The sequence below is a fragment of the Pezoporus flaviventris genome, unplaced genomic scaffold (assembly GCF_033815535.1).
Source record: "Pezoporus flaviventris isolate CSIRO_AGI_PZ_B2104156 unplaced genomic scaffold, CSIRO_AGI_Pfla_v1 ptg000029l, whole genome shotgun sequence".
Classification (NCBI taxonomy): Eukaryota; Metazoa; Chordata; class Aves; order Psittaciformes; family Psittacidae; genus Pezoporus; species Pezoporus flaviventris.
The window spans coordinates 16,784,148-16,803,697 of NW_026892577.1; the positions used below are offsets into that span (position 1 = coordinate 16,784,148).

A 19,550-nucleotide genomic window follows, 5' to 3' on the forward strand; every position below is an offset into this window, starting at 1 on the left:
AACTTAAGGGTTCCTTATTTTTTTAAGGAACACTGGAATGTCTCCAAGCCAGCTAAACTTCCTTCTGAAGATGACCGAAAGGAGGATCCTGCAAAACCAGCTATCACTGTCAGTCAGGCTAAAGCTGTGAAGAAGACGAGCCTTTTTGAGGAAGAAGATGAGGAGGATTTATTTGCAATTACTAAGGAGAGGTGACAGTCCAGGAGGGGGCAGGGGAACAACATTTTTTCAGAGCAGCTTGGTAGCACCCTCAAAACCCAATAAACCCAGGCATATTGCAGATGTTGTCCCTTGCTACTGTTGCTGAGGAGGAAGTAGAGCTGTGTGAGTAGGAATGGACAGGGCTGGGCTCCTTTACCTCATTTGTGTCTGTGGTGCAAGTCTGCAAGCAGATGACTGCAGAAGGCCAAGTGAGATTGCTATCCTACAATGCAAATGATGGTCCGAAATGATACTTTTAAACAGATGCAGTGCATGGCTTCTGAAACTTTCGCACTGAATCTTCCATTTTCCCCTCTCTCATTGCAGCCAAAGAAAGGCACAGAAGGTGTCGTTGTTGTTTGAAGATGATGCCGTTAATGGAGAATCGCTCTTCAGCTCCCAATCAACGCTACTTCCTTCAGCTGCTAAGCCTGCAGTGGTATCTCCCCTTTCTTTTAAAACTAATGCAGACCACTTGGTCTTTTATAGTTAGACCTTCTTAGGTACTGAATATAAGTCTAACTTGGTTTAGACAATGGTAGTTCTAGCAAATTGGGAATGGGAACAGGGCAGACTGAACTCTTACATGTAAAACTTATTACTACCACCAGCCTAAGAGATTTAAAGATTTTCTTCACCACTAACCCTAAATTTATTTGGTTTATGCTAAAAGTCTTTTCTGAGTATGTTTTGAGAGCTTTTAACCATAAAATACTATTAAGAGGAAGGCTGACTGTGAAACTAGGGCCTCACCCTTTGTATCACTTCAACACAAGATGATTCAGGTGTGTCTGTAGGCTTCTTACTGGCCCTCTGTTGAGGGTGCTTATGCTAGCTGCTTAGGACCTTAGCCCATAGTTACTACCTGTCTGGTTTTGCTTGGAACTTAGAGTAAGAGATGTAAAAGCTTAGCACAGCTGTATCTGTAGCGGGAATTTGTGTACCTCTGTGTGTGCGTGTGTGTTTGCCCTGCCTTTCTGCTTGCCAGGAAAACTTGTCCTGGCCCAGAAAGATAATAGGCTTGGGAGCAGAAGAATAAACAGGCAAGCTGCAGTCTGGCTGCTGGCAGTCATAAGAAATGGTGTACCAACCAGACAAGATTCTGAGGGCATCTGCTCTAAGCTTGCAACTGTTTCCTGGTACTCTGCAACCAGACTGAAGAGTCTGTAGTACTAGAAATCAAAAGTCACAAACCAGAATGTCCCATGGGAGGAAAGTAGAAGTCAAGCCAGTATGCAAGCATATCACTGCAGGAGGCCAACTAAAACTTTGCTGTCCGACAGCAGTGTGTACTACTCATATACCCACCACTTTGTGTCACCAACACTTTCTTAATTTTTCAGGAGAAAGCAAAACCAGCAGAAGAACCACTTTTATTTAATAAAGAAGAAAAGGAGGAGAAGAAAGATCTGCCAGATAGAGCAGTAAAGTCTAACCAGGTAGAAGATACACTGTGGTGTTTAGAAGAGCCTGGAGCAGTTGCTGTGCCTAGAGGAACAGATGTTGCAGGGCAGCAAACAAAGGAAAAAGTGAGGGATTTTCTTACATTAATCTGAAGTTTGGTAAAGGTTCATTTAAAAACAAAACAACACCCAACAATCTAACAGTAGTGCTCTGGAGCAGAATTCTGTTTCTGGATTGCCTCTTTAATTGCCAGGGAGAGAAAAACTGTCTACATTTAGCAAAATTATGTGTCAGTCAAACAGCAAATTCTTAAATGGCATTTAGAAGTTGTTTCCCAACTGAAGTACATGAATGAATTGTTTGGGTTTGGTGCTTGGGTTTTTAGTTTGTTTTTTTTTGTTGATTGTTTTCAGGTGAGTTTTGGTTGGTTTCAATTTGTTTTCTTTTTGTTTTTCTTTGAGAGGATCTGTTTTTTTTTCCCTCCAGAGTGGGTTGGGTAATCTTTATTCACAGGAGCAGAGTTTTCCTTTAGAGGATACAATGTACTGTGTGATTAGTTAGAAATGGTGTTGGTAGCTGTGGCTTTCAGGCTTGTGAATTTCTCTTGGGCAATGCTGTTACAGAACAGTGTTAAGGTGTACTGTTGAGTCTCTTACTGGGGAAGCCTTAGCAGAACTTAACCTTGGGCATGGTTTTACTGAATGAGTGTTGGGGAATTATCAGCTGATGAATTTCTAGAGTAATTATCTTGTTTTGCACTTTCCTGAGTACATTCATGCTTTGGGTAATGCTCCCCACACCAAAGATTCCAAGTTGCACGAATAGGTACCTTGGAGATAATGGCAAAACTGATGAATGCAGCTTTGTGGTGTCCATGCATCCTGACATACTCATGAGGAGGAAACCTTATACAGGAAGTTGCTTATCAACAGTACTACAGTGTAGCGTAAAGGAGGAAACTTGTGTTTCTTTGAAAGCCATAAAGTGTGTTCTTTATCTACTGTGTCTTGTTAATCTGCATGTTGCTATTCTGTCTACTTAAAAGTTAGTCAAATATAGTCTGCTTGGTAATGGATTATAGAACTCTGACCGCTACTAGCATTTAACCAAGGAAGCCTAGAGAATTTTGGGGAAGGCTATATTGAGGCTTATGTGTTAAATATTTGTTTTGGTGGAGCCTTTTGCAGCAGCATACTCAGAGCCAGGCAGCAGTTCAGATCTGTTTGCAACATCACCGCCTGCCCTGGAGAAAGATGTCAAGACTCAAGCTAAGAAAGTGTTAAGCTTGTTTGAGGAAGAGGAGGAAGAGGAGAGACTGGAAGACAATGATGGCATTAAAAATGCACAGAGAGACTGTGTGGTGAGTCTAGGGAAAATCTTGAATGCTAGGAAATAGTATTTCTACCTCTACTATTCTAAGCAAGGTTTTATTTTTACCCCTCCCTCTCTTCATGTCATAGAGGCTAATCTTTCTATATTCCTAAACTTCTGATTCTTGGGTGGGAAATTATTCCTACTCTTCCCCATGATCCTGAATCCTTTTGTAAATTTTCCCATCCCACAAACTTGAAAGCATTTTGCTGCATGCTTAATATGAAAAGAAATTCTGTACAGATGTTTTGATTCTGCCGTACAGAACTGATTTCATAGTTTCTCCTCAAGGTCAGAGTTACTAGGAAGTAGAAGGATGTGGAATTTGAAGCCTTGTGCTTTATACCTTTATTTTCTTTATATTGATGCAGTTTGCTTGGTGGATATACACCTGCAGACTTAGCTTCAGCAAGAATCATCTTAGTTCTGTGTTCTGTTTTTCAAGTATGTGTGTTCACTTTCTTTGAAAAAGACTCCTGTTGCCATATTGCTGTCTGGCTTTCCTGATACAGCATATACCATCAAGAGGTAGACTTTGAATCTTCAGCAGCAATATCCTTGAATTCGTGGCAATGTTCTTGTTTCTCCTTGATGCAGATGTACCAAGTTTTTTTTCTGTAAGGTCAAAATCATGTCAAAAATATATACTACATGTGGTGTACTAAAGCATACCACAATCATCATTTTAGTGTGACCATGTGAAGTTGTCAACCCTAAAGGCTATACACACACTTCATTCAGAAGTCTTTGGAGCTGAATAAAATAGGTGGCTCTTGGAGAATTATCCCTGTCTGTAGCTGCTTCTGAGATAAAACAGATAGTTAGCTTGAGCATTTATTGACTTGTGAATGTATGTTGTGTCTGTTTTTTTTTTTTTGGGGGGGGGCACACTGTGACATGGTTGCAAGAAGCCATATCTGCCCTGTGACTTTGGGAAAGATACAAATCTGTTCAAATCTTTCCTCAAAGTACTCAGCTGTCAGCATGTAAGTCACGATGTGATTAAGGTGCTGAAATACATATTCATGCAGAAATCAGAGTAGGTAATTTAGGAACTTAATCTGTTTGATAGGCAAATATGAAAGGTGCTACTCTTTTCCTTGCTTAGCTTAATATGCATTTCAAGTAATGGATCCTTCTAGATGTATATTAGGTTTTCAAGTATCAGGGCATAAACAGCAATTGGAGTGCTTTAAAAATGTGGCCTGGGTTTTGATATAGAAAGGCATTAGTTTTGGTGTCCAAGCAGTTGATATTGATTGGTTTGCCAGATAATGGAGGAATGATAAGGTGATACGTTTGGCTGTCAACCTTCCCACACCACCAGCAAATTTGAAAGTACAAGCTCTTACCAAAGGCAGACAATGTTCTGTTCTTCATTGTGGAGGTGTGTTTGCTTTAATGGCAGGGGAATGGGGAATCTAGCAACAGAAATAGCTTTATAGGCCTTCCACTTTATTCTTTTTTTTTATTTTATTCTTCTTTTAAAAAGTAGCTTAGGAAAATAATTAACCACATTCTCTTCTCTTACTTTTCTGTCCTAAACCCTTAGCTGAAAAATTCAAAACGCATAAAAGTCTTACTGAAATATAAACCTTACTGTACACTCATGATAACATACTGAAAACTTTTTCCTTCCTTCCAAGGAAGCTTTACAGGCAAATAGTAGGAGCCGGGTCTCATGTCAGCAGACACAGATACATATTTTACTTTGACCCAATTTGCAAAACTTACAAAAAAAGTATTTGTATTCACAGTTTGATTTGAGGAGAAGACATTAACCAAAAATGTAACTGTCAGTTAAAGCTGTATTTTTGTTACCTGGGTTGTAATGTAACGTGAGGTAAATTGTAACCTGCCTTATTACTAGGCAAATAACCTTCATGATGAAGGAGTTTCTTGCTGTGTGGACCTTTCTCCTCTCCTTCCAGGCTTCTGTGAAAAGTACTCGGCCTAAAAGCACTGGAGTCTTTCAAGATGAAGAGCTCCTTTTCAGTCACAAACTTCAGAAGGACAATGATCCAGATGTTGACCTCTTTGCCAGCCCCAAAATGTCAGTGGTGAGTTCAAAGTCCTCTTCTGAACCTGCTATTTAAGAAGTCTTTGTAGTGTGAAGCCTACTGGTGTTCCCTGTTTGAACACTGCTTAGAAATCACCGATTTCCAGAGAGGACCTAGTGCTAGTATCAGTTCAGGCATCATGGCCTGAAGGAGGTGTGTGATCTGTGGTATGTCTTTCCTTTATGTTTTGTCTCTTTAGTCTGCAAACCGTATCCTGAAGCCGTCATCTGGAGGAGAGCTTTTTGGAGATGACGATGAGGATGATCTATTCAATACTGCTAAAACAAACCTTCCGGTATCAGTTCCTCTACTGTAAATGGCTTATATAAAAGACATTGTAAAGAAGTATATGGAAGGGATTTTTTTTTTTTTCCATATGGATCCCCACAAGACATGAAGTGACTTCTCAAATATTTTGGGAAGAACAGAAATGGCCATTTTAATCCTGAAGAAATAGAGAATAGAGTGGTGCATTAGGTCTCCCAAAGCTGGGATGAGAGGTTTGGATTGTTTTTTTTCTGTGTACCACTGGGACTAGCTTTAAGTGTAAGCGTACACACCAGAGCAGAAATCAGAGTAGTAGAGTTTGTATTGTTTAATTGTTCTACTGTTTAACTTGCAAATATTATTTCCGTGTAGTTCATGCGTGATTGATGAGCCTTGCTCTCTGACTTATGTAGTTAAAGTGTCTGCAGGTTGGTTTGATTTAAGGTAATGAATGCGGTATTAAAACCCTTGTGTGCACTGGGTGGTTTTTAGAAGATGAGCAGCTGCAGTAATGAACCAGACTGCGTTACGGGTGGTCTGAGCTCAAAGTCCTAACACGCATTCTAAAATGCTACTCTAATATACATAGTTTGACTCAATTGAAGCCAGATTTCAGTTTAGTCTATTTTCATGCCTATAGCTGGAAGTTAGGCTAGAAAACTGGCAATAGTTCCTGGAAACGGTTTCTTTGAGTACTGTGGAAGGGGTGATCTTAAGTAATTAGCGCTTGGCAGCTATATATGGAGCCTGTTTGCTTGAAAACATAAAAATAGCAGTGTTCCTTAGCTAGCTTTGTGCTTTTATTTTCCCTGCTGTCCTGTGCATGAAGAAATATGTGTGCATTTGGAAGTTTATTGAAACTTGCATAGATCATTTGCATAGACAGCAAAGGTTGAGAAGGAATGGAGGAGTGGAAGGCCCTTGTCACTGCAGAGCCAAAAGGCAATGTCTACTATGTATTGCAGAATTAAAAGATGTGGCTAGCTTTCTTTTCAGATAGAAGCAAGATTTCAAAAAGTTTTGCTTGTTTTGGTTCCTTTGGGTTTTGTGTTTTTTTTTTTTTAATTTTTTTTTTTTGGGGGGGGTGGATTTTTTGGTTTTTTTTGGGGGGGGTGTTGATTTGTTTGTTTGTTTGTTTGTTTTTCTGTAGTTGATTGCTTGTTTTGGTTTTTTTTGATCTGCAGACCATGCTTTTTACCTGATTCATGTTGACTTGTGCTCTTAATGCTTTCAGAAAATACCTGAGAAGAAAACACATAAGGCCAGTACTGGACCTTCTTTGGAGAGCAGTAACCTTCAAGAAAATGCTCTAAGTGCCAAACAAGATGACGCTCTAAAGGCAGTAACTACAGAGGCAAGTACTTAAATCTTGTGCTTTGAACAGAAGGCAAAGAAAAAGGAGGGGTATCATTTTGTTTTAAATAAGTCTCTTGAAAAGATCAAAACTAGTGTCTGGATTCTCTGGCTCAAAGTGGCAATGCATGGTCAAACTTGTTTCCACTTATCAGCAGGTGCACTATTACTAGCAAGAAATTTAAATGCTGTTTATGCAGTGTTTTATTCATTGTCCACATACTTACAAGGGCAAAATACAAGGCAGTGAAGAACTACACCTTGGGTCTAGTTGGACTGAAAATGGGTTGTTATTCATTCTTCTCTGAAGTGCCAGTGTCTGTTGGAATTAATATGATCCTTAAAGTACAAGCCTTATAAGTATGTATCCTTTCTCAGAAAGGATATTGGGGCATGTAGCACAAATCTGTGGCTGTTGAGAATCTTATCTAGGAGACTTTTGATGAGCAAACAAGACTCCTACTCCTGTCCTTATTCTTGCAGAACCAAGGATCTCTGAGAGAGGCAGCCTGGATCTAAATTCTGGCTGGTGCCTCACAAGAGCTGCTTGGTGGATTTCCATCTGTAGGAGATTAGCTTTTCATCGTGGGGGTGGGTGTTGTTTTTCTTCTCTGGGCTGAGGAACACAGAGCAAGTCTGTAGGGCTAGTAATTAGGCTCTCTCCTTATGGTGAAGTACTCCTTGAAGTGCAGAACCACGCTCATCTTCCTTTGGGTTTTTTTTTTGTTGTTGTTTTTTTTTTTTAGCTACTGACAGCTTGGTATAGGAATGATTTCAGCCTGTCTGAGGTTCATCTGAGCATCACATTGCATTTAAGTGGAGAACCATCTCCTCAGACTCTAGGATTCCAATATCCTGCTATCAAGAGCTTCAAACCAGTGTCCTAACCCTTGAACCCTCAGTTACCACGGAGCTGTAGGACCTCTGACTGCCCAGTCACACCCACAGCAGTACAGCCCAGCTCACAGAACCATGTAGACTATAAGCTTGTGGAGAGCAAGCCCTGGGAAAAACACCTTAGCTGATTCGGTTCATCTCTGAGACCTGGAACTGACCCAAGTCTTCAGACTAAACAGTTGCTCTTGCTCTCTTAGACTAGTCTAATTTTTGGCCCTAATGGCTTACTTTCTATAGAGGAGCACTCACTTCACTGAAGCTATTTTCCTTGCAGGCTAAAAGGTACAGCTCTCAGCTTCCATGTGGGCTTCATTGAAGTCTGTGATCCTATTATATAGCCTGTCACAAAGAGGAAAAAGTTAGTTATACCATAATCTGGCAATGTGGCTTCAGAGGGTCGTAGGGGAGGGAGTAAGCAAGGATGTAGCTGTCACAGTTTGATTTGACTCGTGGTGTGTGTGACCTGGAGAAGATGTAAGTTGTTGGAATACTATGCAAAGTATAATACTGGATAGAAGGAGGGTGGAATGAAATATAATAAAGATGAGGCTATGGCACGAGGGGCACTGAAGCTGAAAACTGTAGCTCTGGCAGTAGAATATGATAGCATATCATATAAGATAAGATAGGTATCTTCAGAAGAAATTGGTAAGCAGTGAGGTGCTTTCTATAGATATATTAAAATGCGAACTATGGTCTGGTTGATATCAACTTGCCCACTTGTTTAATTCAGTGTAATTTTGTTCAGAAATCTACAGGTCCTGTTCCTATTAAAACCAAAGAGCCCTCACCTCGGATTGAAAAGCTACAAGTAATTAACTTTACTGGCATTTTGACTTTCAAGAAAAAAAACAGTCTTCCTTGCCTCACTGATGGCTTTCCCTGAAACAAAATCTTTTTACTTCCTTGCCTTGCTCTTGCATTTTTTTTTTTTCTTTTTCAAGTGGCATATGTTCTGTTACTGGTTTTGCACTGCATGTTTAACATTATTTCCTCTCCTGTTTCAGACCTAATTCTCAGTGGCACTATTTACTCTATTTTGGGAGCAGAGGGTGTGCTTCTCTTTGACCTCCTATTGTTCTCAGTACTATCTTAACTATGATAAGAGACTCTTAGGGGCTTGGGGGTGTGGTTATGTCCTTCTTCTGACATGAAATGACTAAACTGTCAATATCACAGTACCACTCTTAATGTCAGAACCATTGTCCTCAGCCAGGATACTGAGCTACATAGGAGTTTGGTCTGACATAATGTGGTCGTGCTGTTCCTGCAGCTCTTACACAGAGTATTGAGCACTCCACAGGCTTAGCGAGACTGAGGACATGTGAGACGCAGAAGTGCATAGGTGTAAGAAAGACTAGGCACTTGTAGAACTTGAATGCCCATGTATGATAATTCTTGCTGCTTCTTTGAAGCCACACTTGCTCTTAAGCAGTATTAACATGATCTCTTTGTGTGTGTATGTTTTTTGTTTTCTCTGCTCTGTAGGCTAACTTAGCTATTAACCCTGCAGCCTTACTGCCTGGTGCAATGCCTAAGGTCTCCAGTGTAAAGTCCCCCTTACCAGTTCCATTGCATGAGGCCAAGGATGTACAGAACAGCGAAGCCTTCTCTGCTGCAGGAAACAATGAAGAGCTGGGTGTAAGCTTTGATCAGCCTATGCAAGCGGATACCTTGCACAGTGCAAATAAGGTAACCTTGCTATTTAGGAGGATAGAAAGGGAGATTAAAAACACAGTCTGTCGTCACACAGGACTTTGTGTTTTGGTATGCAAGTGCTGCTAACAGCATGGTCTGTCTGAATTGACATAGAGGTGTGGAAATCTAATCCCCTCTCACTTGGACCACTGAAAAGAAAATCAAGCCTACTACATCCTTAACTCTGTAAGGGGATTATGCATATGCCCAATTCTGTGCCTTTCTGAGGCACGTTCCCAAAATACAGTGGTCTTCCCTACAGAGTAAAGGTATTTTAGCATAAAATTTTAGCATCTTGTACTGCCCCAGGAAACATCAACCTGAAAACCATAAGAAAGGCATCTCTCTAGGTTAACTACAAAGTATGTTACGAACAGCTGCTGTGGTAAGATATCAAGAACACAACCCTCCTGTACGTTGACCTTTACCTCCTCTGAGGATAAAAATGTCATGTTGCTCTGGATCATACAATCATTGAATAATAAGGGTTGGAAAGGACCTTAAGATTGTCTAGTTTCAACCACCCTGCCATGAGCAGGGACACCTCATATTAAATCATGCCACCCAAGGCTCTGTCCAGCCTGGCCTTGAACAATGCCAGAGATGGAGCATTCACAACGTCCCTGGGCAACCCCTTCCAGTGCCTCACCACCCTCACAGTAAAGAACTTCCTCCTTATATCCAATCTAAACTTCCCCTGTTTAAGTTTTAACCCATTACCCCTTGTCCTGTCACTGCAGTCCCTAATGAAGAGTCCCTCCCAAGCATCCTTATAGGTCATCTTCAGATATTGGAAGGCTGCTATGAGGTCTCCACACAGCCTTCTCTTCTCCAGGCTGAACAGCCCCAACTTTCTAAGCATATCTTCATATGGGAGGTGCTCCAGTCCCCTGATCATCCTCGTGGCCCTCCTCTGGACTTGTTCCAACAGTTCCATGTCCTTTTTATGTTGAGGACACCAGAACTTCACACAATACTCCAGGTGAGGTCTCGCAAGAGCAGAGTAGAGGGGCAGGATCACCTCCTTTGACCTGCTGGTCACGCTCCTTTTGATGCAGCCCAGGATACGGTTGGCTTTCTGGGCTGCAAGCGCACACTGCCAACTCATGTTAAGTTTCTCATCGACCAACACCCCCAAGTCCTTCACCTCAGGGCTGCTCTGAATCTGTTCTCTGCCCAACCTGTAGCTGTGCCTGGGATTGCTCCGACCCAGCTGTAGGACCTTGCACTTGGCATAGTTAAACTTCATAAGGTTGGCATCAGCCCACTTCACAAGTGTGTCAAAGTCCCTCTGGATGGTATTCCTTCCCTCCAGCTTATCAACCGAACCACACAGCTTGGTGTCATTGGCAAACTTGGTTAGGGCACACTCAATCCCACTGTCTGTGTCACTGACAAAGATGTTGAACAAGACCAGTCCCACCACCGATCCCTGAGGGACACCACTCATTACTGGTCTCCAGCTGGGCATTGAGCTATTGACCACAACTCTTTGCGTGTGGCCATCCAGCCAGTTCTGGATGGTCACTCCCAATTCTTTTTCAAACAAGAACTTTGTTTTTAAAGAAAAAACACCCACAAAACCAAACCAAACCAAATGTTACAGCTTTTGACATGGTAGATCTCTGCCTTCTGACTCACTTGGGCTTTTTTATTCATACCTTTCACAGTATGGACTGCAAAAGGCATATTCTAATTAAAGATTTAGTGTTTCTTAAAAAAAATCAAAACACAAAAACCCCAAAACCATGTAGCTAAAATTCAGTTTGGGTGCTTATGATTTTATAAATGTCTTGGGTTTACCAAGAGCAGTGATTTGAACAAGATGACTTCAATCTTATCTTTGATTCTTTAATGTTGCTGGGGCTGTTCATTACTGGATGACCAGCAGAGATGACTTTGGAAGATGCAGCAGCTGTCACCACAATGGCTTACATGACTCCTTAGTATCAAATGGTTTTGAAGCTTCTACATCAGACTAAGGCATTACCACCTAAGCAAAGTTGTTTCCAATAGCAGCATATCCTGCACAACAGACAAACCTCTCTATCATGGTACTTTTAAATATCTAGGCTTGCAAAATAATGGAGCTCCTAAAGGTACATATGGTCAACCTTGAACGTTGATGCGTGTTTGTTTACAGAAGTAAGCTGAGAAGAAGCATCTCAGTAACTACAGTGAATGTTTTTTTGTGGCTTGCATTACATGTCTTAATTTTGGCATGTCATTACTTCTTCGGTCTTTCAAGTTTGAGTTTAAGCTGTAAGTATATATGGCCAAATGCACTTTTCTCCAAAGGCTGAAGCAACGCAACCTACCCAGCATTCTGGCTGTCCTTTCAAAGAACAGTTCATGGAGCTGGGATCAGATTTTTTTCAAGTGCATCTCCCTTCAATCATAATTTTCATATTTTTCAGCCATGCTCTGATCAGTACAACCCCACACTCTGAAGGCAGATATGCTCCTACAACGATTCTGACAAAAGCATACGGCTTCTTTAAGCTGTTTTACAGCATATCCATCCAGATTGTCCTACTCCAACACAGCAATTAACAAAAGGGAAGAGGAAGTTGTTCTGCTCTTTTTCCTACCTGCGTGAATACTCCTGTCTACGTAGGATATGTTAGAGGCTATAATGGAAACCGGGGGGAGGGAAGGATGTGTGTCTTAAAAGCAGTAGTGGAATGAACTACAGCAGGCTATGGATAAAATGAAATTAAATGGAAAACTTAATTAGTCATGGCTTGCACAGACTAACTGTACTGCAGCAGTCCCTGGATTAGCAAGGTGCAGCCTAATGCTGAGGGACTAGAGTGGCTTGCTGACCTGTGTTGTGACTCTCTACTAGTGAGTGCTGTTGCTTTCATACCCCAATTTCACCTGCTGTGGAATGATCAGAGGTCAGCAAATCAAAAGTTCTGGATTATTTTTATGAACTTTGTAAACTAGTCTAAGCTTGAATGTCCCACTTGTCCATCTTTGGGGAGAATGGATGATGCTGAGCTGATAATGAATAGTTCATGCTGCTTCTCCCTACAGCCTTAATCCACGTGTGTGCTCAGCATTCCTTGCTCAAGATTCCCAACTGAGCATTTGCTTAAATGTACATGTTGCTTTGTAAGTTACTTAAACCAGAGCTGTGAGAAGAAGTTGTAGTTAATTCCATTTTAGTGTGCTAGTATGAAATGGGTAATGCATGTTAATTGCAATATTGTGAAGGTAAAGTGCTACAAGGAAGCATAACAGGAATCCTAACCTGTCTTCTGTGAAGTGTAAGGGTTTTTCCCTTTTGTATAATGCTTCTGCTTTTATTACTTTCTTGCAGACCAGGATCAAGGTTAGAGGAAAACGAAGACCTCCTAGCAGAATGGCCCGCCGCCTAGCTGCCCAAGAGTCTGAAGAGAATGAGGAGGTGAACAGTGCTAAAGAACTGCAGTTGTCTCTACCAAAACAGACATCAACAGTAGTGAACATAAAGCAGCCTCTCACTACTGAAGCAGCATCCAAGGAAAATGGCTTTCTGTCTGGCTTGTTGCCACCAGCTCAGGGCAGTGTTTTGTCTGCTGGGACAAACAAACTCCTTCCTCCAGAATCCACAGACCAAGGGGATGATCTGTTTGAATCTGAAGACCTTTTTGTAAGCAGCTTGACATCCAGACCAGCAGCGCAATCCAAGTTAAAGGAGGAAATGCCAAACAGTGTGGCTAACAAGCCTATCAAGGGCAGGGAAAAAAAGCCTAATCCGTCTGTTCTGGGTGATCAGGACAGCAAGGATCTCTTCCAACCTGTACAGCAAAAATCTTCAACAAAAAGCAGCCCTATATCTTTTTTGGAGGAAGAGGAAGACTCTCTCTTCACCTGTCAGAAAACTGGAAAAAAGGAGTTGAAATCTGCTGTCCGGCAAGCTGTGGACCCTACTGTTCAAGATATCTTTGAGGTAGTGGTTGAGCCCGACACCCTGGTGTTTTTGATCCCGAGGGCCTTATGCAGACCCCTCTACTTAAACACAGGCTTAATGGAGACTGCTTAAACCAGTTCCTGGGGTGTACAGGATGGGCAGTGAAGTAAACTGTCACTCATGCTTGCTAATGAGCAATAGAAACCATTTCTTTAGTTGTTCACCCCTTATTAGAGTGGATTAAAAATGGAGCCTTAACACAGAGCAGGCACGTCACTGAATGTGCTGTGACAGCATACCTGTGATTATGACCTTTTTCAGAGTAATAAGGTATTTGGTTCTTGTCTGTTAGCTATCTGGTCAACCTAGCAGCTCAACCCTTTTTCAAAAAGAATAAAGTTGGCAGGCTGGGCAACTTATACAAGCCTCTGTGTGCTGTACTTGACTTGTGCAAAACCCCATACTAAGGCACTTATGCCAAGTCCTCCATAGGGAGAAGGGACTTAAACTTCTTGGGTTTGAGAAGCCCAAGGCTGTCAGTCTTCTAAACATCTCAGCTCTGTGTACAGATAATTTAACTGTTGTCTTTGTGTGGTTTGTATTGAGAGTCTGTCTGTGCTTTGCTCCAAGGATGATATATTTGCTACTGAGGCAACTAAACCAATGAACAAAGCAAAAGAGAAAATGCCAGAACCCAACTTGTTTGATGACAACATTGATATTTTTGCGGATCTCACTGTAAAACCAAAAGAGAAGAAGACCAAGAAAAAGATGGAACAAAAATCTATATTTGATGATGAAATGGGTAAGTCTTACTGCAAATCTCATAATATTGTCCTAAGTTGCATTTATCAGAGATGTTTTAGGACCTTTTACTTTCTTTTAACTTTTCAACTGCTCTGAAACCTTTGGTCATCTTTGCATTTTAACATTGGATTAGAGCTTCCTAGATTTGTAGAACTAGCATGGCATGTGAAAGAATTGAGGAAGTGTATAAAATTCTTCTGAGAGAAGGAATAGTATAATTTCTGTAGGGATTTTCTCACTTGTGGGAATTAAAAAAAAAATCTTTTCTGGAGTAAGAAACTAATCTCATGTTGTTATGGCTCTGGATACATTCTGTGTTTCAATTTGCATAGTTTTTTGTATCATACTTTTCAAGTGAATCAGTGAAATGAAGAAATTAACATCTTTTCCCACCCCACCTTCACTATTGCAGTGACTCTTTTGGAATCCGTAAGATTTTATTTACTTCCCTGTACACCCAGAACAATTTACAAATACTACACCTGGAAGCAAAAGTTTGCGCTGTATAATTTGTTGAGAAAGCATCATATAATAATGCGAAATGATGCAAAGCATGCTTCTTTCTTGTTCTCCATCAGTGGAGATATTGAAAGTCATTTGATACCCCAGTGTGTGTTTGTTCTCAGGTTCTTCGTATTTATAGCTCTTCTTTGGGATTGCATCTATTTCTTTTCCTGTAATACAAAAAAAAAAAAAAAAAAATCCCTTCTCCTCCAGCTCTGATTCTCATCATTATTCTTTCTAACCTGTTCAAATTGAATTTGACTTATCAGTGTTTTGCTTGGACTGCTGTTAAACATTCCAGCCTGATGAAATGACCTGATTGAAGTCTGTAGATATGTTGGAAAGCTTTCTGGAGAATAACCATCTTGAGATTTTAAAGGCTGCTCAACTGATATAAAAAATAAGAGTCAAATGTTTGCAGGCAAGGTATTTGAAATATGTATTGGATAGTTAAAATGTCTTATTTTAATATTTTACACTTTTGCATGTAGCATATAATAAATGAAATAATTGCCCAACCTGCTACCACTTCCAAGTATTTCAGCACAAAAATCCAGATCTCGTGAAAAAACAGTTGTAGCATGCCACTTGAAAGTATGATGAAAAATTAGCCACTCAGAACCTGTCATTTGCACTTCCACTTTTGACATCTACTCTGATTTTAGAACTTGTTGTTTCATGTCACATCTGATATTGATACATCTACAGCACCCTGTATCTGATGGACTTGATCTTCCTTGAGAGTATTGACTGTTTTGTGGTGCAGCTGTAAATATGCAGCCTCTTAGTGCCCAAAGCTATGGGGCTCCAGAACTTACCTATACTTAAGGTTAAGAGTTGATTTAAGTGATTTCTGTATCATGATCCTTTATCAGGACTGTATACTGTTGTTTTAGGATTCTTTCTGCTGCAAATAAAACATTAAGTGGGTACAGTTTGGGGAGGGGGTGGAGGCTGCAGGCTGCTTTCCTTTTTCCTACCACAGCTTCTAGTCACTATTTACTACATTTGTGCTAGACTTGTGGTGGTAGTATTAGAAAAACTCTTTCTCAGGTCTTTATCCTCACAGCCTCCTCAGTGAATTTATGGCCGATGATACAAATATCTCAATGTTTGATCTACCTGTCTGCAAAATGGTGACTAAGCTTGTGCATTGACAAATACTGTTTTTGACAGCCAAAACTTTCCTATTCCTTAAGCCTTGTTATAATATGGGAATGATACTTCTACTGCTCATATACTCATTGTACTTCCCCTCTGCTGTGAAGCTAATCCGTGTGATAGCATCTTGCTTTGGAGTGATGCCAGTAGGGGATTGCTCTGGTTTACTGCCTTTCTAAACTGCTCTTGTGCTGCAATGCTGTCCTGGATTATTCTGGTGTAATCCCTATGATCAGCACAGTAGCAGACATATGCTGGAGTGGAAGAAATAGCAAGAAGAGAAAGACAAGCGCATTGTGACAGACTGCTTTGTGCTTGGCTTCTGCTCAAGGTTAGGATACATGCTGAAGGCTGACATGCTAGTTTTTATATTCCGGACTAGTAAAAGGCTATTAACCTTTGTGTAAAACCTGTGTTTTTTAATAGGGATTGGAGACTAGTTATGTGCCTGTTACACTGGCCTTGTGAATCACTAGTAATCCACATATCTCAATCTTGTAATTTTCAACTTCTCATAATCCACCTATATAATCTGAGTATCCTAAACTTAAAACCTTAGTGTATAGGAAGAGCTATGATATTGCATGTGCCCAGGAAACATCAGGGCAACAGTTCAGCATGTGTATTGTAGCAGCTCCATCCCTTTCCATGAGCGTGGTCCTCAATGCGAGCAGCAGTAGGCACAGTAAGAATTGCAGGTCTGTGAGCTCTGCTGCTGGCACAGGGTATCTGGGTTAGGTTTCATTTCTACGTGGTATATCTTTCAGGAGAGAACTCTGTCTTAATAGCAATATGATATTTTTCTACTTCATTGTCCTAGTTATGAGTAACAAAAATGCTTGTATTGAGGAAGGTTGTGGGAGATCTTGATTCAGGACTGTGCACGTATTCTCGAATATTCAACAGGATGGTAGCTGTAGTTGTCTTTCTCCTTGCATCTTAGCTGTGGTTTTTTTTTTTTTTTCAAGTGATGTGTGCTGTATTCTTATAGTACTATAGATCAGAGATTCTTACATGGCTAGTGGATGTCATGAGTAGTCACTAGCAAGTACCATCTTTTCCTCTTCTGATTTCTCTGGGAGGATCTCACAGCAGTTAGATCTCTCGGGTTCCTCAGACGTTAATGTTCCAGATAAGAGGGATGTTATCTGGCACTTGCACTATGGTATTGTGGAGGTTTAATTTATTAGTACTTCTCAAATGCTTAAGAGAGCTTGGACACATGACAAAATACAAGTATTTTGCTGTTCTACTGAGAAGAAACAATATTCTTAATTTGACTTACAGCTAACAGCTCCCACGTATGTCCTTACAAATGCATCTAGAATCGCAAGCAGCAGGAAAGCGTTTGTTTATCACAGAATGTCCTTGGCAGTCATTGCTGTGTGCTGGAGACTTATGTACAATGCTACTTCTGTTTGGCAGTCACATCACATTATTTTTTTTCCCCCCTTTTAGATGATATCTTCTCTAGCAGCCAAGTCAAGATGCCCACTCCCAAAAGCAGATCTTCCCAAGCAGCCTCAGAAGCAAAATCTGAAAGCAAGACACTGAGCACATTTGATGACCCGCTGAATGCCTTTGGAGGCCAGTAGCCAAGAGGAGTGTGTTGCAGAGAGGAGGTTTTCCTTATGTCTGTACTGTACTAATAATCTGGATTCTCTAATCCAATAGTGCTGAAATGAGATGACTGTGGATATTTAAATGATTACTCATTTAAAATGGTTAGTATTCTCTTGTGCTGGGTCTGACTGCTCTAAATGATATTTTTTAAAAAAGACAGTAACTTCCTGCTGTTTCCATGATGCCCAGATGAATATAGCCTGTGCAATACCTGCAATGGAGTAATCTATTACACAAAGTATAGCTTGTTTTATTGAACAGATCTATAGAGAAAATAACTGATAAATAGTAAATGGAGTCTGTTAAACCAGATCTGTCTGTATGTCTTGCTTTCCTCTTTACTACTTGCTAAAGACCACTTTTCATGACTTGAAAACAACCAAAACCACTACAGTGCTTTGTCTGGGTCAGCTGCCAATCAACTGAGCTAATGTTAGGGTAAGACTGGGTTCTGTTATCAGGTACAGCTTCTCTTCTTATGTAGTCAAGCAGTTAATAAAATTAGTGCAGGACTTGACACCATTCAAAGAGAATGTATTTCATACTGGCAGCTAATGTGGTCTATAAAAATAACAATGGTTAAAACCTCTCTGCCAGAAAGAGTGTGTTACAGATGAGCACTTACTGCTCTATGAAAACATGAGAAACATGATGTTGTCTTCTATCCAAGTTGTAAGTCACTAACGAGATTTTTTACCTAACTGGATTTGCTCAAGTTTTGCAAATAACACTTTCCAAGAAGTCTGTCTGAACTGAGCATGCTTGGTTGCTTCCAGGTTAACAAGCCTGTGTGCATACCTTAGTGCAAAGACTCGCTTGTGCCAAAAGGATTGCTGTCTGCTTCCCTTTCTCATGTGTAACATGTAGGCTGTTTGCAGGAGGCTGCTATTTTGTAGAATCCTTGTAACTGTCCGATGCATTTCTCTTAACTTTCTTGCTTCCTGTATTTTCTAGATTGTCCTGCTGGAACTGATGCCATTATCCATACTTGATGCCCACTGGTAGACACTTGCTCTCCTGCATGCATACAACCAGAGCAAATGCATAAATGTAGAAGGATCAAATGTGCTTATTTTACCAGTGACTGCCAGTGATTCTGACTTCAAAACTAGATGTGCTGTTTTAATGACAGTGATGTACTACTTTATCTTCAACTCTTAAGACTGTTCTGCATGTGCTCAGAGGACTTCTTTGAGAGAAATTTGCACTTTCACTGAAGCCCTTTTTCTTGAGACATCTGCTTCAGTCTCTTGTTTCTCAGATTGGATTTACTTTATCAGGCACAGTGAACAGTGCAGCTGAAGCATCTAGCACTAATGAGGGTAAAGCAGAATGAAAGGTTGGAAGGGATAAAGGAGAAACACTGTGTATTGATTTGAGTCATAGGTGGGCCTGGCAGTGATTCATGTTAAATGGGGGCTAAATTGGGAGTAGCAGATTGGAAAAGAATGTAGGAGCTATTTGCAAATGGGTATCTACAGTGAGAGCACTTGCACTTTATTTATAGGCATTACATCTGCTGCAAATGCCACATAACATGATTTGGACTGCTGCTTTACTCCTTTCTCCTGTGCTTAGAAGGGCTTCAAAGACATACTGGGAGAAAGAGGAAAAAGATGGTGAATCCTTCTATTTCTTTTCTGCATCCTTCTTTCTTATTGGCCCTTTACATTAATAACTTCTATTAGCATTACAGAGAGTGCTCTTCATAAGCCAAGAACCCTGGAGGCCAAAAACTGTTGGAGTAGAAGGAAAAAAAAACAAACCTGCTGTAAAATGTTTCTTAAACTTTAATATGGAACCTCAGTAGAGAAAACTTCGTGATAGAAAGTTGCACTGTGACACAGATAAAAACTGGCACAGGGAGAGTCTCTTCCCCCTATTAAAATGGAGTGGTTCTCAATTAACTCCTTGTAACAGACTGTGAATCCTGATCTAAGTCCTTTGCTTTTGGGAGAGCTTGGTCTGAGTGGTGGCTTTTTAAACTGAGTTTTGGCTTGGTTTGTCTCTTTCCCAAGTTTGATAAACCATAACTGCATTTCCTAGGAAGGGCAGAGCTGGAGGTCCAGTCTTACAGTACCCAGGACCTGCCCAGGGACTTTGTCTGAGGGTTCTGTACCTGCTACTTGCATGCAGTAAAACACAGTATTTGTTCTGTTTGTTTTAACTGACTCTAGGTGTTTTGTTTCAGGCCCAGGGCAGGTCTTGCATTATTTAAAACCTAAGCCGAAAGTAAACTGCTTAATGTAATTAGCACATCCTAATAAGGTAAGCTTGTTTTGTCTAGTGTTTCACAGGAAGATTGA

General features: G+C 40.7%; 1 protein-coding gene across 4 annotated transcripts in view; it reads left to right on the forward strand.

Annotated features, from left to right (window-relative positions):
* LOC133272279 (WASH complex subunit 2-like) overlaps nucleotides 1–17,554 on the forward strand; it is a 36,357-nt gene extending 18,803 nt beyond the window's left edge. For 2 of the 4 annotated variants that reach the window (XM_061459278.1, XM_061459279.1), the window contains 12 exons: nucleotides 28–191; nucleotides 529–640; nucleotides 1,545–1,730; nucleotides 2,783–2,965; nucleotides 4,908–5,036; nucleotides 5,236–5,331; nucleotides 6,538–6,657; nucleotides 8,302–8,364; nucleotides 9,042–9,245; nucleotides 12,577–13,188; nucleotides 13,780–13,954; nucleotides 17,080–17,554. In XM_061459278.1, coding sequence (XP_061315262.1) covers nucleotides 28–191; nucleotides 529–640; nucleotides 1,545–1,730; nucleotides 2,783–2,965; nucleotides 4,908–5,036; nucleotides 5,236–5,331; nucleotides 6,538–6,657; nucleotides 8,302–8,364; nucleotides 9,042–9,245; nucleotides 12,577–13,188; nucleotides 13,780–13,954; nucleotides 17,080–17,216 — 2,181 coding nt within the window. In that variant the 3' untranslated portion in view covers nucleotides 17,217–17,554. The remainder of the gene's footprint in view (nucleotides 1–27; nucleotides 192–528; nucleotides 641–1,544; nucleotides 1,731–2,782; nucleotides 2,966–4,907; nucleotides 5,037–5,235; nucleotides 5,332–6,537; nucleotides 6,658–8,301; nucleotides 8,365–9,041; nucleotides 9,246–12,576; nucleotides 13,189–13,779; nucleotides 13,955–17,079) is intronic. The other 2 variants (XM_061459281.1, XM_061459280.1) reach the window with 2 other exon arrangements.
* The last annotated feature ends 1,996 nt before the right edge of the window (nucleotides 17,555–19,550 follow it).